Here is a 20,314-nt window from a genome sequence, read left to right as displayed (position 1 = left end):
AAGACCACTGACTAACCCACTGTAAAAGAAGGGAGAACGAGTTCTCATGGCGCGCCCTCCAGAACTGGATCTCTAGACTGGCTGGACCAATGCTGGACCCAGGACCGGTGAAACCCTTTTCTTCTCTCTTTCTTTCTTTCTTTCCCTCTCTCTCTCCCTCTTTTCCTTCTTTCTTTTCCACACCTCATCCTTTAAGACATAAAACCATTGACCAAGTCTGAGACTAGGAGTGGATCCAGCCGCCCCTGGGCTCCTCTTTGAGGAGTCCAGAAAGCAAGGGGGTCTGCTCTTAACCTCATGACTCAACGGGAGGGATCTCCTTCTGACACAGTTTCACGTTGCTTTTCCCACTCCTTTTTCTACACTGCCCTTCTCCTTTCAAACAGCGGCTTAATGACATGTTGCAAGGTTCATATTGATAAGTTCACTTGTACTTGGGCAAGGTTAGCTTGGTTGAATAAATGTTGATTGTTGTTTGAGCTCCACTGGTGTCGTTTCACCTAAATTCTGACAAAGGAAATCCATGAACCTGAGTCACTCCGTTTTGGGGACGCAACAGATGGAGACAGGAGAAGTCAGCTCCCAGGGCTGTGGGGATAACACCAAGGCTATGAGACCCTGGAAGGGCACTGAACCAGGAGGACAACTACCAAACGGTGCCTCAAACCCAGCAGAAATTCAATTATGGGAATTGGAAGTGAGCTAATGAGCCCAGTTCACCAATTAAAGACTACTGGAACTGCTGTTCAGACAAAAAAAATGATACACTGGAGCTATACAGATAATTTTCCTTTTCTTAAGGGAAGTCTATATTCAGTGTTAGAAAATAGGAAGTCTTTCTGTAGTTCTGGACTGAATCTCTGTGGTATTGAGGAGATTGGCGCTGCAGAAAACCAACCTGCCCACTGTTAACTCCAGCTGTGGCACTGGCAGAGTAAATTGTCACCAGTCCCCAAAAGATGCTGTCACAGATTGCTGATTTACCAAAAGTCTGCACAAACGAGGTCTGCAGCATCAAGAGAGGAGGTGTGGGAAGGAAACAAGGAAAACTTGTAAACACATTCAGGTCTTCTTTTATCAAACTCTCAGCTAAGGTACCAGCAAGCATGGACATTATGGAGATTTTCAACCCAGTGTTCAGGTTAAAGGTCTTCACCACAGAGAGTGGAGAAGTGCAGGAGTGTTTGTGGTTTGCATATGGTATTTTAAGGTATGTGATGTTTACGCTGAGAGTACCCAGAAGAGAGGACAGCATTGGCCACTGAACTGGAAACATGCAGCTACAGTGGAAAGACAGTGTGCGAGTATCTGCTGCGTGACAGTTGCACTTGACATTCTACAAACCCCTTTAGTGCTGCAGCTTTGCAAAGGAAAGGGGGGCAGCAAGTTGCTCATAAACCACAGCTTCATTTCACACCGGAAAAGCTGTATGCTATAGTGTCAACATTTTTTTTTTTTTTCCTCTGTTCGAAACAGAAGTTTGTGATTTGCGACTAAATTTTGAAATCTTCATTAAAACTTTCCATTCCTCCTTACAAAAGAGATCCTTCAAAGGTTAACAACAGGAAGAATCGGCAACACTGAAGCAAACACGGTCCGGTGTCGCTCCCCGAGTTATCATCAGTGATCAGTCGCAGGGATCAAGCAGCACCTGCTCATCGTCAGCAACGTTGCATCATTGCTTAGCAATGAGAAGTCCTTCTGAAGCCCTGCGAGGAGGAACCATGGGCAACGGAACAACGGACCTGAGAGAGCACGGTCATTTTGACGCTCCTTTTGTGTCTACCAACCATCGCAGCGTAAATCCCATGTCCTGGGACGTGCTCCTGCTGCCAGTCACGCAATACTGAGACATCCATGCGATGTCTGATATTACTGATACAAAGAAGCTGAAGAGTTTCTCACCGCTACGAAAAAGTCACTGAGATCCTTCCACAAAAATAAGAAATCAATCATATCTGAAACTCAGCATCTCCTCCAGCTCTGATGCCCTAAGCTCCCTCTCATTTCCCATCTGTTAAATGGATGTAAGTAAGCACAAAGAAAATTAATCCTAAACTCACCTTCTGCCAAGCCCCATTCAAAAAAAGCAGACCCTTGTTAATCCGTCTCTTCCCTGCATGATTTTGTCTCTTCCCTCCTTGCTCCTGTCTCCTTCTATTTAATTGTTTGACATTAATTAAATACAGATCTAGGCTGGCCTTAGTATATAAAGATAAGCCTCGGTCACGAGCAACTTAGGTTGGAGTTCGCCAGCAATCAGACCCCTGCAACCTTAGCTATGAGTAAAATGAAATTTATTGGTAGGTTTGGGAGAAAAAAGGAATTACCTTCTACTGTCTAACCAACCTGTCTGGTCTCCTGACATCTCTTATACAATGCTCTGCAGAAGTAACTAGTTGTCTGAGTTTTTTCTTCTTCCTTAGCCGTATCATAACTGTGGCACTGCAACAGAAATAACTAATAAAACATATTATTAATGCTAGTGTTTCACTGATTTGACTTAGGTCCTCAGTCTAACAATGACAAGTCTATTGCAAAATACCATCTTGAGGGCAAATTGCCAAACCAGAGCATCCTAAAGTCAGAGATTCCTTAATTAGATTAACCACTTATTACTCCTAGTTTTGGAGTAGGTCATCAGCGTAAAACTTACATATACTGATCTAAATTACTTATACAAGTGTTGATTTTAAATTAGGGCCTTTCCTGGAGGTCCTGCTTGTCCCTCGTGCTTTTCATAATCAAATAATTGCCATTGCAACTGGTTTAGTTGTTCTTATTTGTTACTATGTGAAATAGAGCGAGCCTTCAACACAGAAGCCAGAAAAAAAAATTATCCCTGCCCCAGCTAATTTATTATTTAGGAGACATGAGATGGGGGCACAGGAAAGGGGTGGTTTCGTCTGATCGCACCCGGACGTCTCCGTCGGAGCTACGCTTCCCTGGTTCCTCCCCTGGCCAACGATGTGTGTCCATGCTGAAAAGAAATGCATGACAGCCCGCTTGCAGCTATATATCTCTCCGCTGACAATAAGCTTTTGTCTTGCCTTAAAAGGGGATATTCATTAGCAGTTTATTGCAGGCAGCAGAAAGGAATAGCTCCCCCTGAAGCCGTCTCCTGTGACTCCCCAACGTCGCCCTTGCCCGGCACCATGGGCAAGCGTCAGAAGCAACAGGGGCTGATGGTATCTTTCGTGTAATGGTGAGTCACAAAGCACTTCAGCAAATAAGAGTATGAAGAGAAAAAGGAAACCTCTGAACGGTGACGTGGGGTCTGAACGTCGCAATGGAAACGGTGGCCTTGCATGGAAACCCACTCAATCTGTGGGCCACGAGGACCAAGATCAAGGACACCCCTACACCCAGGAGAGGAATCTCTGAGCTCCAGTTTGGTACTCTAGACTAATTCATAATAAAATTTACCATTAATCAGAGGTAAGAGAGAAGAAAGATGTCCCTACTAAGAAAGTCAATAGCCCTTCCTGAATAATCCTTTAATTGCATAGGTTCCCCTAGCACATCCATCACCACATGCCTGAGGACATGCACTACGTGCTGTAGTTAAGCATCCACGCTCTACAGCAGAGTGAGAACCTCGTCCTGACGAACATTTGATCCATCCTCGTTTGCCAGCATGTTCACTTCCATTTGAACCATACTGGAAAGTGGGAATCAGGAATTTTCCTACTTTGGTCTTGGGAGTGTTGTGCTTTTGAAAATGCTTTTGAAATTTCATTTTCTGTCACCGAGCTGTAATAGTGATGGAAAGGGGGGGAGGGTACTCACACAACAATCCCGATGGCTGGCAGGAACCAGCTCCTTCAGCATTTCAGAAAACACGAGACTCAGCTGCAGACATCTACAAGGCAGGCTCGTAGTTTCAGTTCCTTGTCTATGTTCCTCCGTCAGCCCGTGAAGACAGGCGCTTGCCAAGAGCAGCTTATCCCATTATAAAGGGAAGATTAATTCTACTTAGGGTAAGGGGAATAAACTGCCCACTGAAACCAGAAGGAGCCTAGGCAAGTAGCATCACTTCATGTCTGGAGTGCGAAGAGGTGACGTTTAGCTCAACTCTGATGTTCACATCTGCTTGATGGGATTTTGAGATCCAGATCTTGTAATATTATTTAACTGACACCTATTTTCTCTTTATTTTGCCAAAATCCGCTCTATTTCACAAGTCTCACAGCCTCATGAAAGTATGTATTTCACACATCCCAGCAGGCCCAACAGCAGCTTATCTCATTCACCAACATGCTTTGATACCCAATGAAATAAACCCAGTTCCTAAACCATTTTCCATAACTCCTCTCTACGTAGCAGCCACAACAGCTACGGCATCAAAGTCGGCAGCACCTGGTTTCTGACATACCCAGGAAAAGGGGGCTTGCTTTGCAAAGGAGTAATAGAAAAACACCTCGCACAGAAAAATAATCAGCAGGAAAGCCAGGAAGTGCCACCTGAAGAAACAGATAATACACCAGCCCACTGCCCCGCAGTCTGGTGAAACTGTTGCTGTTGTATGTGCAAAGCTCCAGGAAGCATCGCTCATACCCATGTGCGAGTGGTCACCTGGAGGCAGCAGCAAGGGCCCTCTCCTTTGAAGCATGCAAGGGTTTTTCTGGCAGGGCGGAAGCCCCTGTGGTTAGAGAAGAAAACCACAAGATGTTTAAAAAAAAAAATAAATATGCATACCCCTGGGACATGGGGCTTTCTCGGTGGATTTCAGATCACAGACCACCTGCCTTGCACAAAGCAGCTTTTGCAGAGCAATTGCAAAGAGAACAATTGAGCACCTGCAGAACTCGGCTGCGTGTCAGCAACACACGTGCTTGGAGATAAATCATACATATGGATATATGCCACGAGACACCGTGCCGGGTAATACACTACGGCGTGCTCTGCCATCCGCACGAGACCCCGAGTGCACGCAAGCGAAGGCAGCAGAATTCCTGCCAAGAAACACAACCTGGGGCCTGCAGCCAGAGCTTGGGACTTGTCCCGTGACTTCTGCAGAGCTGGAGCTGCTGTGAACCCCCAGACGGGTGGGAGACAGCAGGCTGCGGCGGCTGACCCTACCTCAGGTGCGAGCATTGTCGGTCTGAATCTCTAGGGAAGTCATTGAGGCAAAATCCTTGAGGCATCACTAAGAACTGATAACGGTACATGAGTCCAAATTCTGGATTAGAACCGAATTTCTTCAGAAATCTTTTTCTTTTTCTTCCCCTTTCATTTTGCCGCAGATGCTGAACATCTTCTCTTTACCGAAGAGGGTCCTGATGACATCACATCCTCTCCAAAGAGCGACGCAGCCTCCCAAGTCAAGCAAGAAAGATCACCTCTGCTCCACCACACCATCCCCGAGGACAACCACCCCGAGAAGATGGCCGGGTCTCCTGCGCTGCTCCTTCTGCTCAGTCTGGGGCTCTGTGAGTATGGACACAGGGTCGTGCGTCACCTTCACCGAGATGGGCAAGTAAAACCCCTTCCACTGAATCCAAGAAATTGGGCTAAATAATGGAAGGGAAACTAAAAAGCAAACCAAGAAGGCTGACTTTGAGGTTTGCTCAGTAATCGCGGAGGTGAAGGTGGCACCACCTCAGCCAGCGTAGGGCAGCCACAGGGGTGGCTGCAGCATCACGCGCGCCAGGAAGGGAGCCCGGTCGGAGAAGTGATTCTGGAGGGGAAAGGGGAAAAAAAGGGGGTTTAGCAGTCAGCGTTTTTAGGGAGTCACTTCAGAGAAGCTGGGAAGGGGTAACGTCCCCGCAAAGGCAGCTGAAAGGCTTTTCTGAAGGGCAGCACCTATCTTTAAAGCCCGGGCGGCTGATGGTGCTGAGCACCCTCCGCGCACGATCCCGGCAAGGACTCCAATAAAATTTCCAAGTCACTCGGACAGCGTGGTCCTCCCCCTGCGTTTGACCTCGCACCCTGCGGACAGGGAACGAGGTTTGCCCAGAGGGGACGTGCCTTCTCCCGAGCGGCTCCCACGAGGATTTCTCTCCCGCAGGCTGCCCTGGGGTCCAGGTCCAGGTGTACAGGATGACGGCCAGGTTTCATGACAGCAGCATCACGCAACCCCGGCTGGGACAGAAGCTGGAGCTGGAGTGTCTGGGTGCCAGGGAGGACAGCGGCGTATTCTGGGTCCGCCAGGACAAGGATGGGACCCTTCACTTCATCGTCTTCATCTCTTCCCTGCTCCGCACCACCTTCAAGGGGAACGAGAGGACATCCACACGCTTTGAGGCGAGGAAACTCGGCAGTGTCTACCACCTGGTAGTGAAGTCTTTCACATCGGGAGACGAGGGGAACTATTTCTGTCTCATGAACAGCAACCAAGTGCTGTACTTCAGCTGTGGCCAGCCTGCCTTCATCCCAGGTCAGCAACACCTCCACCCAGCCTCGCTTAGCTCTGCCAAAATGCCCAGCACCTCCTGCCCGTGCCTTTTTTAATCAGCCGCCTCTCCCGCTGTCCCACAAATCCCATTTTCCCTGCTTGCTTGCCCAAGGCATCTTGTGCCCAATGCACCACTCCTTCTGCCGGAGGCTCCCTGCTTGCTGTCTCTTCTCGTGGCATCGCTCCTGTCCAAAGACAAAAGTGATTGGGCAGACCCAGCATCAACTCCCCATCCCTACTCCTCCATCCTATTCATGGCTCTGAAGGGATAAGACTAAAGCAAAGCCCACCACCACCCCCTCCTTCCTCACCTCACAGAGGTCCCAAAGGTCCTACCAACCTCAGGGTACTCGGGTTTTCTGAGGGTGGTGGCAGAAAGCAAGAAATGAGGAGCCTGCAGGTCCTTACTGGGTTTTGGGGGGCCCTCCTGGGGGAGTGACCATCCAAAATGGGCTCAGTGAAGTCCCCCCAGACCTGAGCCCTATGCTGGCCCCAGGAGCAGCCGTGCCCTGGCAGGGGTGGGAGAGCAGAAGGGCAGAGAGTTATTTTATTGTATTACCCTGTACAATGTATTCATCCATTTTCATTTACAGTCACCATCACAACAGCACCCACTGTACCAGCATCCACCGCCCAGAGTGGCATCACCAAAAACGACTCCTGCCCGAAGACTCCGGATCCAGGTAGCCCACCTGCAGGGAGGGAGAGGGCAAGAGCGGGGGGCTCTGGTCCACTGAAACGAGGGGAATCCTGCAGGCATTTTGGAATAGCAGAGGGAGGAAAATCCTTAGAGCTTTATCAGAGTTGGATAAGTGGGTCTGCGCAGCTGGGAGGGTTAAAACCCCAACGTTTCATCCCATATAGGAAAGGCTAAGGATCACTTAAAAAGCACAAGGATATCTCATGACCGGGTACCTTGGGAAGAGGTGGAGGGAGGGCAGAGCCTCGGCAGGGGACGCAAGAAAACTTTTGGCTCCGCGTCCGCCCTCAAGTCCCCAGGAAAATGCCGAGAGCAGCAGCACTAATGAACGCTCGCTGCTGGGGATGACACCCATCCTGCGCTCGTGGACATCCCTGGCGCCCAATTCTGCTTTGCGGGCCAGGGGAAGCCCTTGGCTTCACCGCCAGCCTCGCTGAATGCCGAGCAGGTAACACCAGCCGCGAGCACCTGACGGACCTTTCCTCTTCTCTATTCCTGCAGAGACCGGTAAGGAGAAACAGCTGAATTTCTTCTGTGACATCTTCATCTGGGTTCCCTTGTCCGGTGCCTGCCTCCTGCTCCTCATCGCCCTGATAGTCACCACCGTGCTGTGTCAACGTAAGACTTACCCGTAACCCCCCATAGATAGTCCTTTAGCCCAAAACCACAGCCCTGTCCTTTAGGGGAATGGATCTTCTAGCTATCCCCTTTACGTAGACATCAGATAACCAGGACACAGTCAACCCAAGAGAAGGGCCACTGTTAAAAAAAAAAAAAAAAAAAAAAAAAGGTGTTCATATTTTCCTCATCAGTAGGCTTAGCCTGAAAATAATTATCAATGTCTACACTACAAGAAAGAAAAATAGATTATAAATAGAAAAAAAACTTACTCTATCAAACTGTATTGGCTCTATCATCCTTAAATTGGTGTATCAGGGGGTAAAAAGGGCTTGCAAATTCAAACGCCGAGACTCTCATTAGCAGCCTGAGCTGTAACCAAACAAGCAACTTAATTGCCCGGGTTCAGAGACTGCTATGGTTAAAGCAGTAATGCAAAGTCTCTGGGTAGGCAAAAATCCTTTGGTGAAATTTCACGTTTGAAATGTCTTTAAATTACCCTGAGCAAGCAGCGAGTGCAAATGTATTTAAATCAATTTAACGCTTGCTGAAATCAGTTTAACTTTCCGATACCCCCAGCAGTTACACCGATTTCATTAAACTGGCTCAGCTCATTTGCCTGGAACACCAAAGTGTTTTGCTGCTGAGTTAACATAACTAGATCCTCACTGACCCCGCAGCCTGGAGCTGATGCAAGATGAATTTACCAGCTGACCCAGTTAAAAAAAGTACAATTTTTCAGCATCTTTCAGCCCTGAAAAATGCTAATTCACCACGGTCTGCAGCGATAGGAAGGAATACATGAAAAAACAATAATAAGCCGCAGCCAAAAATCATTCTTCTCGAGGGAAATAGCTGATGATGCAGCAGAGCACCCAGAGTTGGTCCGAATTCCCTCTGAAGTCACCAGAAGCTCCCCATGTGCACTAGGATTCCCCAGTGACCTGCAACATCATTAACGTACAAACGCCAGTCAGTGATTTATTTCTGCCTTTTAATGCTGACATGAATGATCAGTGAAAAGCCATTAGCTGCAATTAGTTTCTGCAGCAGGCAGCCTAAGCCCTCAAGGACGGATCTTTACCCTCTACTAAAATTAATGGCAGGACATTGTATTTTGCCGGATACAGCCCAAAGTAACGACACAGATGCTAAAATGGAGGAGATTATCGTTCAACTTGGTTGCGTGCTGCGTGGCATTATTGCCACCTGCCCGTTGTAGAAATTAATTGCTGCCAATGGATTTTCAGCAACATGCCAAAGTCACTGGAAACAGCAAAAAAAATTATTCACCATCAGTGTTCCCAGGCTGACCCTGCCACTGTTACTCACATGAAAATTTAATTAATGAAAATACTGAAGTGGACTGCTGGGCAAATGTAAGCTATAGCACCGCTCCGTTGCATGGCTTTCCTCAAAAATAAGTTTGGGTTATCCGTTGTTAGTCTTAAAGATAGCAAGTTGCTAGGGAATTGCCAGCCCTACCTTGCTGCAGTGTTTCTTTACTGAGCTGTGCCATGGGATCTTGGAACTAAACCATTTTCTTTTTTATTTTAGAAACCAGAAGACGAAGATGCAGATGTAAAAGGTTAGTAAGTGAGAGATGTTGACATTTTTCTCTTAAACTTGGCAGCATCTCGCCCTCAAGTGATAAAGCAGGCAGGTGTCAAAAGGTGACCTAAAAATTCTTCATCCGATGTACGGTGGATGGGAAGGGACTGTGTAATGAATTAAGGGGGTGAAAAAAGAGAGAGATAAGACTCTTCTCCCGTGTTCAGTGAGCATTGACACTGCAGTAGATATGAAACAGAAAGACAGGAGGTGTTTGTGCCAGCCTAAAAACTTTGTGCATCACCTGATGCTTATAATTAATATCACATTTGTGTGCTCCTCATGCACCACTCCAACTCGAGCCTGGGGGTGACCGTGTTTCATCCCTTCCCCTCCCCAAACTGTTCATTTGATTTCATCACTGGACCTTCAGGTTGTGCCCATGGATTAGATGCAAGTTATTGCATCCCATATTCTCCTTTGCACAATTTTGGACCAACATCATCACGGCTTTATGCTTCTATTTCCCCAACAGGCACTAAGTAACAGTAGCAGAGAGGCTGATGCAGCCTTAGGTGACTTTCTCGAGAAACAGCAGTGCAGATAAATATATATATAGCTTTAGAGTTAACCCATTTTCTAGGACAGACAGGAACCATTTTTTTATGCCTTCCCTCCTGCCTCCCCAACCCACCCATCATCCTGAGTCACCAGGAAAACACTATCGGAATAGGAATTGCAATTTGCCAGTTTGGAACAAGAAATCCTTTTGCCTGCAACAAATGTGCATTTTGCTTCTGCAAATCGACCTCCCCGCGGCCGGTTTCTTCACCTCGCCTGCTCTGCAGAAAACCACTTTGGCAGTTTTGCAAGCCTTGTGCCGAGAGTGCACCCTAGGGCTTTTGGCAAGAGAGTGCTTCAGCACCAAAATCCCCGCTACTGCTCCGGCCAGGCCACTGCTGGGCTAGCACTTGGAAAAGCTGGCTCGCAAGAAAGTTTGGAACATTATTGTCACACCTCCGGAGCCTTATGCTTTGCAAATCAAGCATCTTTTAAGTCAGATGAATTCAAATTCCCTGTTACACATGCATGGGTTTCATAGTAAAAAAGTTCAGTTTTTTAGTTGTCCAAAGTAACAGTATCGCTCAGAAAGAACCCCCGTCCCCTTACATGAACAGAAAATAGATTCCTACAATTTTTTTTTTAAAGGCAGAACACATCAGAAATCATTGCTTGAGCAACAGCAGCATTTAAGGGAAGTGGCACTGAGCGGCAATGCCTTCTGCCCTTTGGGTGCAATCTTTCTATGTACGTATCAGAATACAGCTGCACCCACAGACCTGCCTTTTTTTTTTACCTGTCTGAAAAAAGGGAACAGCCTGTCATTTTTATGATGGATATTTATTACACCCAGTGCTCTTCTAATCCTCGCCTGGCTTTCCAAGGGCTAAGTGATAATGAAGAGCTCTTCTAGCAGCCTTGTTTAGGACGATACTCACATTCTTCACTTATCTCAATCCCTGTTGCCAGCCCTGTGCAAAGATGTTCTGTCCCTAAGGGGAAAAAACACACTGCAGAGCTCTTCAATTTTGCACCGATGGAGCGGTTGGGTTACAAGTGCCTCAGGAAATCATCTCATCAAGGACAGGTTTCCTTCGGCAGCAGCAGTAACATGACAGAGTTCTGGTTTAAGCAACTGTAGCATATTTAAGCTTTTATTTAGAGAGGAAATTCCTGCTGCTCTGAGCTGTTCCCACTCACTGAAATGAAGCTCTTTGGAAGTTAATAGTGCAATTCACTCAATTAAAGAGCGCCTCAGGATCTGGCCTGGGATTCTTGCTGGCAGCTGAAGGATTCATTTTCCACCACAAATTAATCTTCAGTGAAAATGGGTGCCAAATCTCCAACTCATTAAATCAGCATAAAACTATCAGTTGCTAGAGACCAGTAATTTCTATCATTTTGGGAGCACGCTGGTTGTCTAGAAAGCCTCCTTTTAAACTGCTGTGCAGGAAAATGGTTTGTGACAAGAAAAAGTCCTTATGAATTGATAACAGTTTCTCCAACTCCAAAAAAAGCCCTGAGCAATTCTTTCTTCATTCATTTCTGAATATGGAGAAGGGCTCGATGAGAGGACAGGAGTGTGCAGAAGTCAGAGGTAAATTAAAAAAAAAAATTGATTAGCAGTGTATCTTAAGAAGTCCTTCTGGCTGTCACTAGTTGAAATGCTGGCAGATCCTTCACTAGCACGAAGAGGATTTAGGAACACTTTGCAGCCTGCTCTTGGAGGTCCCTGGCTGCAGACCAAGGCTGAACGAGCTGATCAGCAGCCATACATTAATTGCCTTCTTGTTCCTTTCACGTCGAAGTAAATCAAACCCTTTTCTCCCTCTAGACCTGTGAACGGGAAGCCCAATGTGAAACCTAGGACACCAAACCAACACACATAAGCATCTGCACCTTTTGGCTTCTGGACCATCTTCTGGGAGCTGTCACCGCATAAGCCCATCACCTACGGTACCTATAATGCTACTACTACTCGTGCAGTCTACCCTGAGAAATTTGAAAAGACAGGATGGAGCAGAGACACACAGACAGCAAGCAAGCACTTTTTCTGTGAACTGCACACTGAAGCACAGCTCCTTCCAAAACTTGAGGTTTTCAAGTTAATTCCCAAGGCCAAATGCCATCTCTGTTCCCAGTGACGGAGCTCTGTGGTTCCAGCTAAAGAAACAGATCAATCCTGATGCTGACCTGTATCAGGCATAAGCTGATAAGAAATAAGGGTATTAGCTGGACCTTTGCTCAAGGGTGTGCGATACTTCTTTCTAAAATGCAGCCAAAATTTGAATTTGCTACAAAATGACATAAAAATAAATGCCCTCACTTAACACATCCTCTTTTTGTGGTGCCATGTATCTCCTAAGAGTTTTACTGTTTTATCTACTGTAACACAAGGCTGCACTGAGAAGGTAAATATGGATTAAAGGGTCTTACTTTTTAGGCTTTTACAGTCCTGGGGGCTATGGTTTACTGTTTCCCCTCTTGCTATCCTTGTTCTGCTGCTAGCCCCACTTCTACCGATTTCAGCTGGAGTTTTGCCTGAGCAGGGAAGGTAGGATTTTCTTTCTTTCTGAAAGAAATAGCCAACTGGTAAAGGAAGGAAAAAAAAAAAAGTCTTTGTCACTTGTTTTGTTTAAGCAGAACTTTTAGCATACTGACTTGGGACATATTGATTGACTACAAGGAATTCTGTTTTTTCAGCTCTGTATTTGATGTAACTACTTCCTTACTGCACTTGCAATCAAGAACTGAGAAAAAAAAATAAAACACTGTTTCTAGTCAGACTCAATAAGGTTTCTTTCTTTCTTCAGTTCCTAGCCTCAGAAAAGCTAAAATCCTTTGTGAAGATAATAAGTGAGGGTTTGAGGAAGTCTTGGGTAAGAGAAAAGCCAGCAATCTACATACCAACCTGAGCTTTAGAATGCCAGAGTTCAGCTTCCAGATTACCACTGCCTAAAATTATCTAAAACTATTTTCCAAGGGACTTGCAAGATGGGCCCCATAACACTCCCCCATCACAGGGAGATGCTGTGAAGGTGGATGAGATAAAGACTCTGGAGGTATTCACGTATTCTTGCCAAGGGGCTGATAAAAACCTGGGGGAAAAAAGAATGAAAGAAACCCTTTGCTAGTCTGCTTCCCTGCAAACAAGCTGGGAAAGAGAGAAATTCAGAGAGAAACAAAGTTCTTCCAAACTTAGTTTTTTGTAATAATTTTTAAAAAAAAAAAAACAACCCTCAAAAAACCAGGGACTCGGTAAGTGTAAACAATAGCAAGCAAATACTGAATGACAACTACGTGTATCTACACACTAAAGAAAAAATTAACAGAAAAGCCTTAACATTAAAATGTCTTATGAATTCACAGGCATTAAGAAACACTAAGACACATTCAATCTACTAAGGGTGACCTCGTTTATACCCCAGGTGCCAAGCTGGGGCGAAGCGAGGGTCTCGCGGCACCTGCGGTGCCAGTCTGCCCCATCACCGCGTCAGCCTTGTCACCAACGTGCAGCTGCATTTTGACAACAACGTGAAGCAGATCCACTCACCAACCTGTTTCTAGACAGACTAGGTCCAACCTTTAGCCCCGTTTTAATACGTTACGGTTACCTGAATCAGTCCGATCTCATCCTACAGTCAGCTCTAACCATGCAGATGAAAAGCTCATACCTTTTCTCTCTCTCCTGTGGGCATCAATTTTATTATTAGGTTGTCCCAGAGTCTCTTGTTGACTTAGTTTGAGCTAAAAGTTTTCACTTATAAAGCCTTAACTCATAAAGCATTTCTGCAAAACAGCTTACAAAAGGCAGGAACTTCACTATCTCACTGATAGCATTCTCTACAGCTCTTTCCCCACTATTCTCAATCATTTTATCCTGGGTTTTCACATTATACCAGCGCTTTGGTGTACATCATGCCACGTTCCTGTAACCCAGGCTGCCAGGCAATGCTCCTCCTGACCTGGTACCAACCCCCAAACCTAAATCCTTTTCCACCAGATTGTCTCCACACTTCCACAGTGACCTTCCCCTCCCACTCCAGCTCTTTCAAATGGTTTTGTAGACAGAAGGTGAAATGATCTGACTGCATGCATCTCTTTTCCCCACAAAAGGCCACATTATGCACGGGAGCATTTCCTTGCATTTCAAGAAAATGCATTTTCTCTGGCACAGTAGTTGAATGTGGCATGTGACACACGCCAAGATTAAATGTATAGCATTAAACATTGAACAGAAAACCTAGCAGAAGCATTTTTCTGTATTTTACTCCCTGTAAGCTATGCTATTCTTTCAAATGAAATTATTATTTCATGATCCACCGGTTAAATACTTATTGCTAGTTCTTCTGCTATGAAAGCCTACAGAGGTCAATCCTGCAGTGAAAAACAGGATATGGGTATTTAAAATCAAAAAGCATTTCAATAAGATGAACACATGTACAACAAATCCCTCGCTACAGAAACTGCATGCACGATAAACAGAGCAAGATAATACCCCAAGCAATGTAAAATACATATATTTAGGCATTACTAACTACTGACATTACTAATAGTAATGCTCCACCGTGCAGCGCTGCACCAAGACCCTGGTCCTAAAGCAAGATCGATGCAGCCAAAGCCCTCCTGACACCACAGATGAATGGAGCAAAGAACTGGAAGGAGTATATGGTTTGTGGGGTTTGGTTTTTTTTTTAGTAGTCTTCATTTGCACAGGAAACCGACACCTAAAAAAAAAAATTATAACACTGACAGTTGTAATTACCCTCCTGAATACAGCACAAAATCCACCGTGCAGTGGGGGCTATGGATTTTTGACTTAATAGTTCAGAATCACAGAACATCGTTGATCTCTTTTAACCCCGATGCCGAATTCAGGAGTCTTTGGGATGGCTCCTGCATCCCTCTATGCACTTTGTGCTGAACCCCCAGCCTGCACTCTGCAGGCCACAGTTCACGCAGCACCCCGGGGTACACCCTGCTCAGCACAACCCTCAGGACCCAGCGTGCACCCAGGTATCACAAAACCAGATAAAAACCAACCATCACACAACTGCCTGCGGCAACTAGTATCTACTGGTTCAAGCTCTGGCTGCACAGCCAGATGCCTTAAAAGAAACCAAAACTGAAATCTCATCTTTGAGGATAACTGGAGCCTTCATTCATAAATTCATGAATCTAGCAAGCTCCCAGCAGTTTCAGCACTGCAAAGACAGGACTTTCATTGCAATAGTACTGCCTATATAGCACATTCCCTCTTTAGGAGGTATGCTTCACATACAAAGAAAGCCCAGTTAACGGACTTATTAAAAATTCTCCTGCCTGCCAACTTCTGGACAGCATCATCACAGCTGTAAGCTATGAGGGCATGGCTTTTTACTGGGTATAATCAAGCTATTAAAAATACATGACTGTTCACTGAACTCTATTAGCAGCTTTCAGCTTCTTACTTGCTAACTATCAGCCAGGCATCATCTTCAATTCTTTATCTTTATTCGTGTCTTTGCTTCTCTTTAAAACACAGATCTTGGTGGTGTCTGATTTTGGTTCTTAGATCTGTAGACGACCAAAGGGATGCATCACCCAAACTGCCTATTAAGCTTGGCTGCAAACTGCACATAAAGTATCAGTAGAAATATTATCCCTCTGTACCACTGTAACAGATACCGTAAGTTAGCATAAACCTACTAAGGAATTAATTTTAAAAGCATATCCAGCTCTCCACCTGCGGACTCTCTGTGAGTTACTACAAGTACATGTTCATGGACTGCTGTCCCTCCCAAGATACCAGGGGTAAAAGTTGTTGATCTCTTCTCTTCTTACATGGGCCTTTCTATTTGTGAACTGCTGCAATTTAAATTTGTTTTAGAAATACACCAAATACACTGGACTGAACTGCTGTGATTCAGCATTTGCTACCCAACCAGCAAAACTACCTCTGCAGAAGGTCAGAAGGCTGAGGGAACCAGAAGAGGCAGCTTGGGGCATGCACCAGAACAAGCACTTACTCTTCTTTACTCACTGCTCCCAGTATCACGTTGAATACCCCAAAAAAGAGGAACACCTCACGGGCAGACACATCCATAAGAAGTTTGCTTTAAACCACCAGACTGACTTCACCAAGGAACCCTCCAGCAGAGGCGGTGACACAGCACAGCTCCCCAAACAAGACTGAGTTTCCTTCGCCAGCTCTTCCTTCCACAGTCCCAGGATCGATTCATCTTCCAGTTTAGGTCAGCTGTAGCCAGCACTGTGTCTCAGATTTAAACCTACAGCTCAAGGAAGGCCTGCTAAGTTTTCCATTTACATGTAGAGCTGAAGAACAATGATCTTTACAATTAGCTTAGCAAGACCTGCATTTTCTTCACAAGATATTTACCTTTGCACCCCTACTGATAAGCTACTGATAGCAGGCAAAAACAGAACCACATCTTTCGCACCAAAACCTCAACAACCAGATGCAAGTACCAGTGCAGCAGTGAGAAGGGAAGGAGCTGAAAGCAACTCCAGCCCTGCCGTAGAGGTGAATGACTAACACAGCATCAAGCTAGAAGGTATGTAGATGCCTCTAGAAAATCAAGCAAGTCCGGAGCAAACTGGCTGAGTAGCAACATCTGGGCAAGAAGCCTAGACTGCTGCTTGCACCGATAAAGAGAGGAGGACTGGCTGAGCTGGACTCTAGAGAAGCAGCTCGAGGGTGCTCGTTTCTCCGTGCAGAAAGCTGTTGTTGGACAGGCCCTACAGATCTGACAGCTTTTTGCTAACAGTGCGTGAGGGAGGTTCTATGTTACACGCTGAGGTGACTGCACCGGCTGCAGGAGCAAAAGCTGGAAGCTGTTACAGGTTAATACGAGGCAAACAAGAGTCTGAGATAGAGAATTACTTTCAAAGAGACGTGGAAGGACTAAATTTGTTCAGAGGTTGAAGGTTACCTAATTGCAGAGTTGCTCAAAACTAATAGCGGAGTAGCTCAAAACTCTCAGAAGCTGACGGGCTAAAAGGCAAACAACCTAGGAGTTAACACTTAATGGCGGAAAGAGCAAAAGCTTATTTACAATTTAAGCAAAACCTCAATTAAGAAAGAAAAAAGGGCACAAGATGGTCACTGAAAGCCCTATGAAGCTGAGGGAGGCATCAGACGCCCCCACAACATAAAGCATCTAGAATTTATTGCCTTCGTTAGACAACCGCTTCTACCCCACCCAGTGCTTCACTTACTCTGATGTATTTTCCGAACGATAAAGGATTTTGATGAGTTAAATAAGCTCCAGATAAATAACACAGCTAAGATGATCCCAGAAGAGCCAGTAACTAGACTGGTCAGTTGAAGTCACTTTGTCCGTCCAAGCCTGTATTTGACAGGTGACCTGTCACAGTGAAGGCACCCAAGTTCATCCCAGACTTCTCAGACTAATGCTGTGGCGCATGTTGTGCAAGTGCTTGGAAACTCGCACCCTCCAGAAACCCTACCCTTGCTGCTGTTTCTGCAGCATTCAAGACAGAAAAGCAGAATAAGGCAAGGAAAGAATTACAGAAATCTCTGAAAGAACAGTAAAGAGACAGTGAAACATGACCTTCCTGTAACTAGGTTTTTTTCCTTCTGATTCATCTGAAATCAAATCCATTTGACATGCAGGGTCAGCATGACCTATCCATCACTGGATTCCCATCCTGACATGTGCTGAATAAATTGAATACATATGATTTTTGTAGTGGGAGACCTATCACATCTGCTTGTGCTCCATGTTCCTGGAAACCTCTCATGTAATTTAGAAACCCAGGAAAATACTGAGATTTGCCCTCAGTTCTGAGAGGGGAAAAAAATCATCAGACAAAATAGCTGTGTTTGTATATTTAGTTCCTACCCCCACATGCAAATGTCTTATTGATGATGCTTAAGACTTGAACTGAGATGCTATTTGCATCTTCCCCATCCCTTTGCTTCTTTAGCCAAAGTAAAGGAAAACCCACAACGATAACTTGACACTTACAAAGAAGGAAGAAACCAATAGCAGGGTCACTAAGTCTGAAAAATAAATATGAGGCAGGAGAAGAGGGGATATCCCTTTCAAAGGCTGAGCTTTGCTCACTCCAGTCCAGGTCGCAGCACCCACCAGCTTCAGCGCTGAGTCTTTGTTCCAGTCTGCACTGGAACCGTGCTGCTTGGCTACATTCAAAATAACCCCTCTGTAATGTGAAAAATTCTTACTTCTAAAGTGGAATAGGAACTGGAGAACACTACCAGGGCTTTTGCATTTGAATACAGAGATACAGCTGTCCTGTAAAATCTACCACAAGTCAGCGTGATCTGAAAACACCAGTTCCTACATATAGGCCCAGCAGGATTCAGTAAGAGCTTATAGTAGGCTGTGAACAACTCGATTTTCCATATTTCCCTATAGGACTGCTAATTCAATGCAAACATGAAGTCATAAAGGAGTATGAAATCACTCTTCTCCCAAATATATATATTTCTGTAAACCACTCTTCCTTTATATATATTAGAGGGCTCGAATTAAATTCAGGATAGTAATGTAGCACTACTTTACAGCTCTACTCACTACAGATCATTGCTGCCACTCTTTTTTTTTTTCCTTGTTCTCAGAGAGCCTTTCCCTACACTGCAGTCTCCTAATCACAAAAGGAAAAGTACAAGAGTTGGGATGGATTAAGGAGCGTGCATTTTTTCCCCTCCTAGAGACTCATCAACCTCTGCAGCGATAAGCACACAAAGGAAAAAGGTATCTTGCAGTAGGCAAACAAACCTTGCAAGGAAAATCTAACCCAAACTTACTGTGTTAAACTTGGCGAGTTGGCTCAGAGTAGTCACAAATAACTTCAACCTTAAATTTTAGCAACAGCCATCCTGTAAAATTTTAAGAAGAAAGAACAAAAGCAACAGGATGGAGACAGGTCTAAGTTCACAAGGAACAGAAGCTCTAACTCATTACTTGTAACACACAGCTTTCACTGCAGCTTCTACACACATTAATTAACCTGGCTTACAGATAGAAGACTGAAATCAAGACAGTATTTCAGTAGAGAAACACTGATTTTTAGGAGGGAAGATTGGTTGTTCAGCCACGTCCATCTGCAGTGAGTAGTGCTGAAGTCACTGCAGGAAGACTTCACTTAATTCAAAAATACTTCACAGAGCAGCTGATCATCGAGACTACTAACGGGAAGCAAGGACACAAGCTTTGTGCTAATGACAATCATAGTACTACAAAAATTATCAATACCTTTCGAGATCAAAAAGGCTATGCACTGTTTTCATTTCCTACTATGTTTTTAAAGTTTGATTATGTTATATACCACAAGTCAGACTTGAAACCCCCCAAGAACATATCACAATAGATTTCCTATTTAAGACACCGACAAAAATTAAAACTCAGTCCATTAATAGATATAGAACTAACACTACTAACAAGCTGCTGCTACATAAATCATATTTATTAACTTCCATTACTTTTGGAGCACCCATAAGCTAAACTAAACCTTTTATATAAGCACAGTCAAAAATTCTTGGCTTAAGGCCCATCTACGTTACTAACTGGTGCGCTTGTTGCCGCAGAGCCGCTGTTCTGACACATTTTGCAAAGAAGGGGGAAAGCACCAGTTGCAAGCCCAATGCAGTATGCAGAAGTGACACAGTGATCTCGATATAGATATAAATGTGCTGAGTCTCCTTACTCTCATTATGCAGCAGTCTCATTAAAAGGCACTTACTGCACAAAGGGACTAGTTAAAGGCTTCACAATCTGGTCCAAAAGTGTAATAGAGACAGACCTCAGATACCACTGTAGCTTTAAAAATAAAATACTTTTTTACTATGGATATTCCCAAACCCCATTAGAGAAGAAGTATGAGTATCAGGTGCTAACTGTATTTTAAGTATGAAAACTTCAGAGTATTCTTCACTCTTCCCCCTGCATGCACTTTCTCTAGTTACCAGAAGCATATCAGGCAGTAGTAGGAGACAACTTGCATCACCTCAAAAGCCAAACTGGAGAGCTGTAACAATCAAAATGCAGACATGTTTCACACATGTCCAGCACAATAGCTCATTACTGTAAGCACATAAGCATTTCTAGATTAAACTGCTAGCATCATCTATTGGTGGAGCTTCAAAACTGCAAGCAATTATTTTTAAGTAAACATACAGACAGCTAGAAAAAGAATTGCAGTTATCTGCTGAAAACAGCTGAGTTTCTGAATTAGCTCAGGATCTATAATATGCACTATTTAAAAGCGAGAACGGGACCACGCTGTATTAAACACATTCTAATATGTAAGTTGAATTTGTACCCTATTGCCGTTTAATAATTGTGCCATTCTTGTACTCTAAGCAATTGCATTAGAGGCACTATCAACACTAACCGGTGTTCACACCAATGCCAAAATACCAGCAGCATAAGAGAGAAAGAGATTCAGCACTTACATTTCAGCATGGGTTTTGAGGGTTTTGTTATTATTGTGGGTTTTTT

The 20,314-nt window shown here is 44.8% G+C and overlaps 1 protein-coding gene across 1 annotated transcript; it reads left to right on the top strand.

Moving 5' to 3' along the window:
- The first annotated feature begins 5,158 nt into the window (after positions 1-5,158).
- On the top strand, positions 5,159-12,798 carry CD8A (CD8 subunit alpha). Its single transcript, XM_009913001.2, has 6 exons — positions 5,159-5,432; positions 6,011-6,379; positions 6,991-7,080; positions 7,599-7,715; positions 9,273-9,303; positions 11,662-12,798. Exons 1-6 carry the CDS (start codon positions 5,387-5,389, stop codon positions 11,714-11,716), a joined length of 708 nt encoding a protein of 235 aa, XP_009911303.1. The 5' UTR covers positions 5,159-5,386; the 3' UTR covers positions 11,717-12,798.
- Positions 12,799-20,314: the final 7,516 nt, after the last annotated feature.

This window comes from Haliaeetus albicilla, chromosome 1 (assembly GCF_947461875.1).
Source record: "Haliaeetus albicilla chromosome 1, bHalAlb1.1, whole genome shotgun sequence".
Lineage (NCBI taxonomy): Eukaryota > Metazoa > Chordata > Aves > Accipitriformes > Accipitridae > Haliaeetus > Haliaeetus albicilla.
The sequence above is the reverse complement of the archived record's forward strand: the minus strand, read 5'-3'. Positions and strand labels throughout refer to the sequence as shown.

Coding starts and splice junctions, on each gene's coding strand:
- CD8A (XM_009913001.2), top strand. CDS start 5,387: ATGGCCGGGTCTCCTGCGCTGCTCCTTCTGCTCAGTCTGGGGCTCT. Junction 5,433..6,010: donor TCTGCTCAGTCTGGGGCTCT/GTGAGTATGGAC, acceptor TCTCTCCCGCAG/GCTGCCCTGGGGTCCAGGTC. Junction 6,380..6,990: donor CCAGCCTGCCTTCATCCCAG/GTCAGCAACACC, acceptor TTTCATTTACAG/TCACCATCACAACAGCACCC.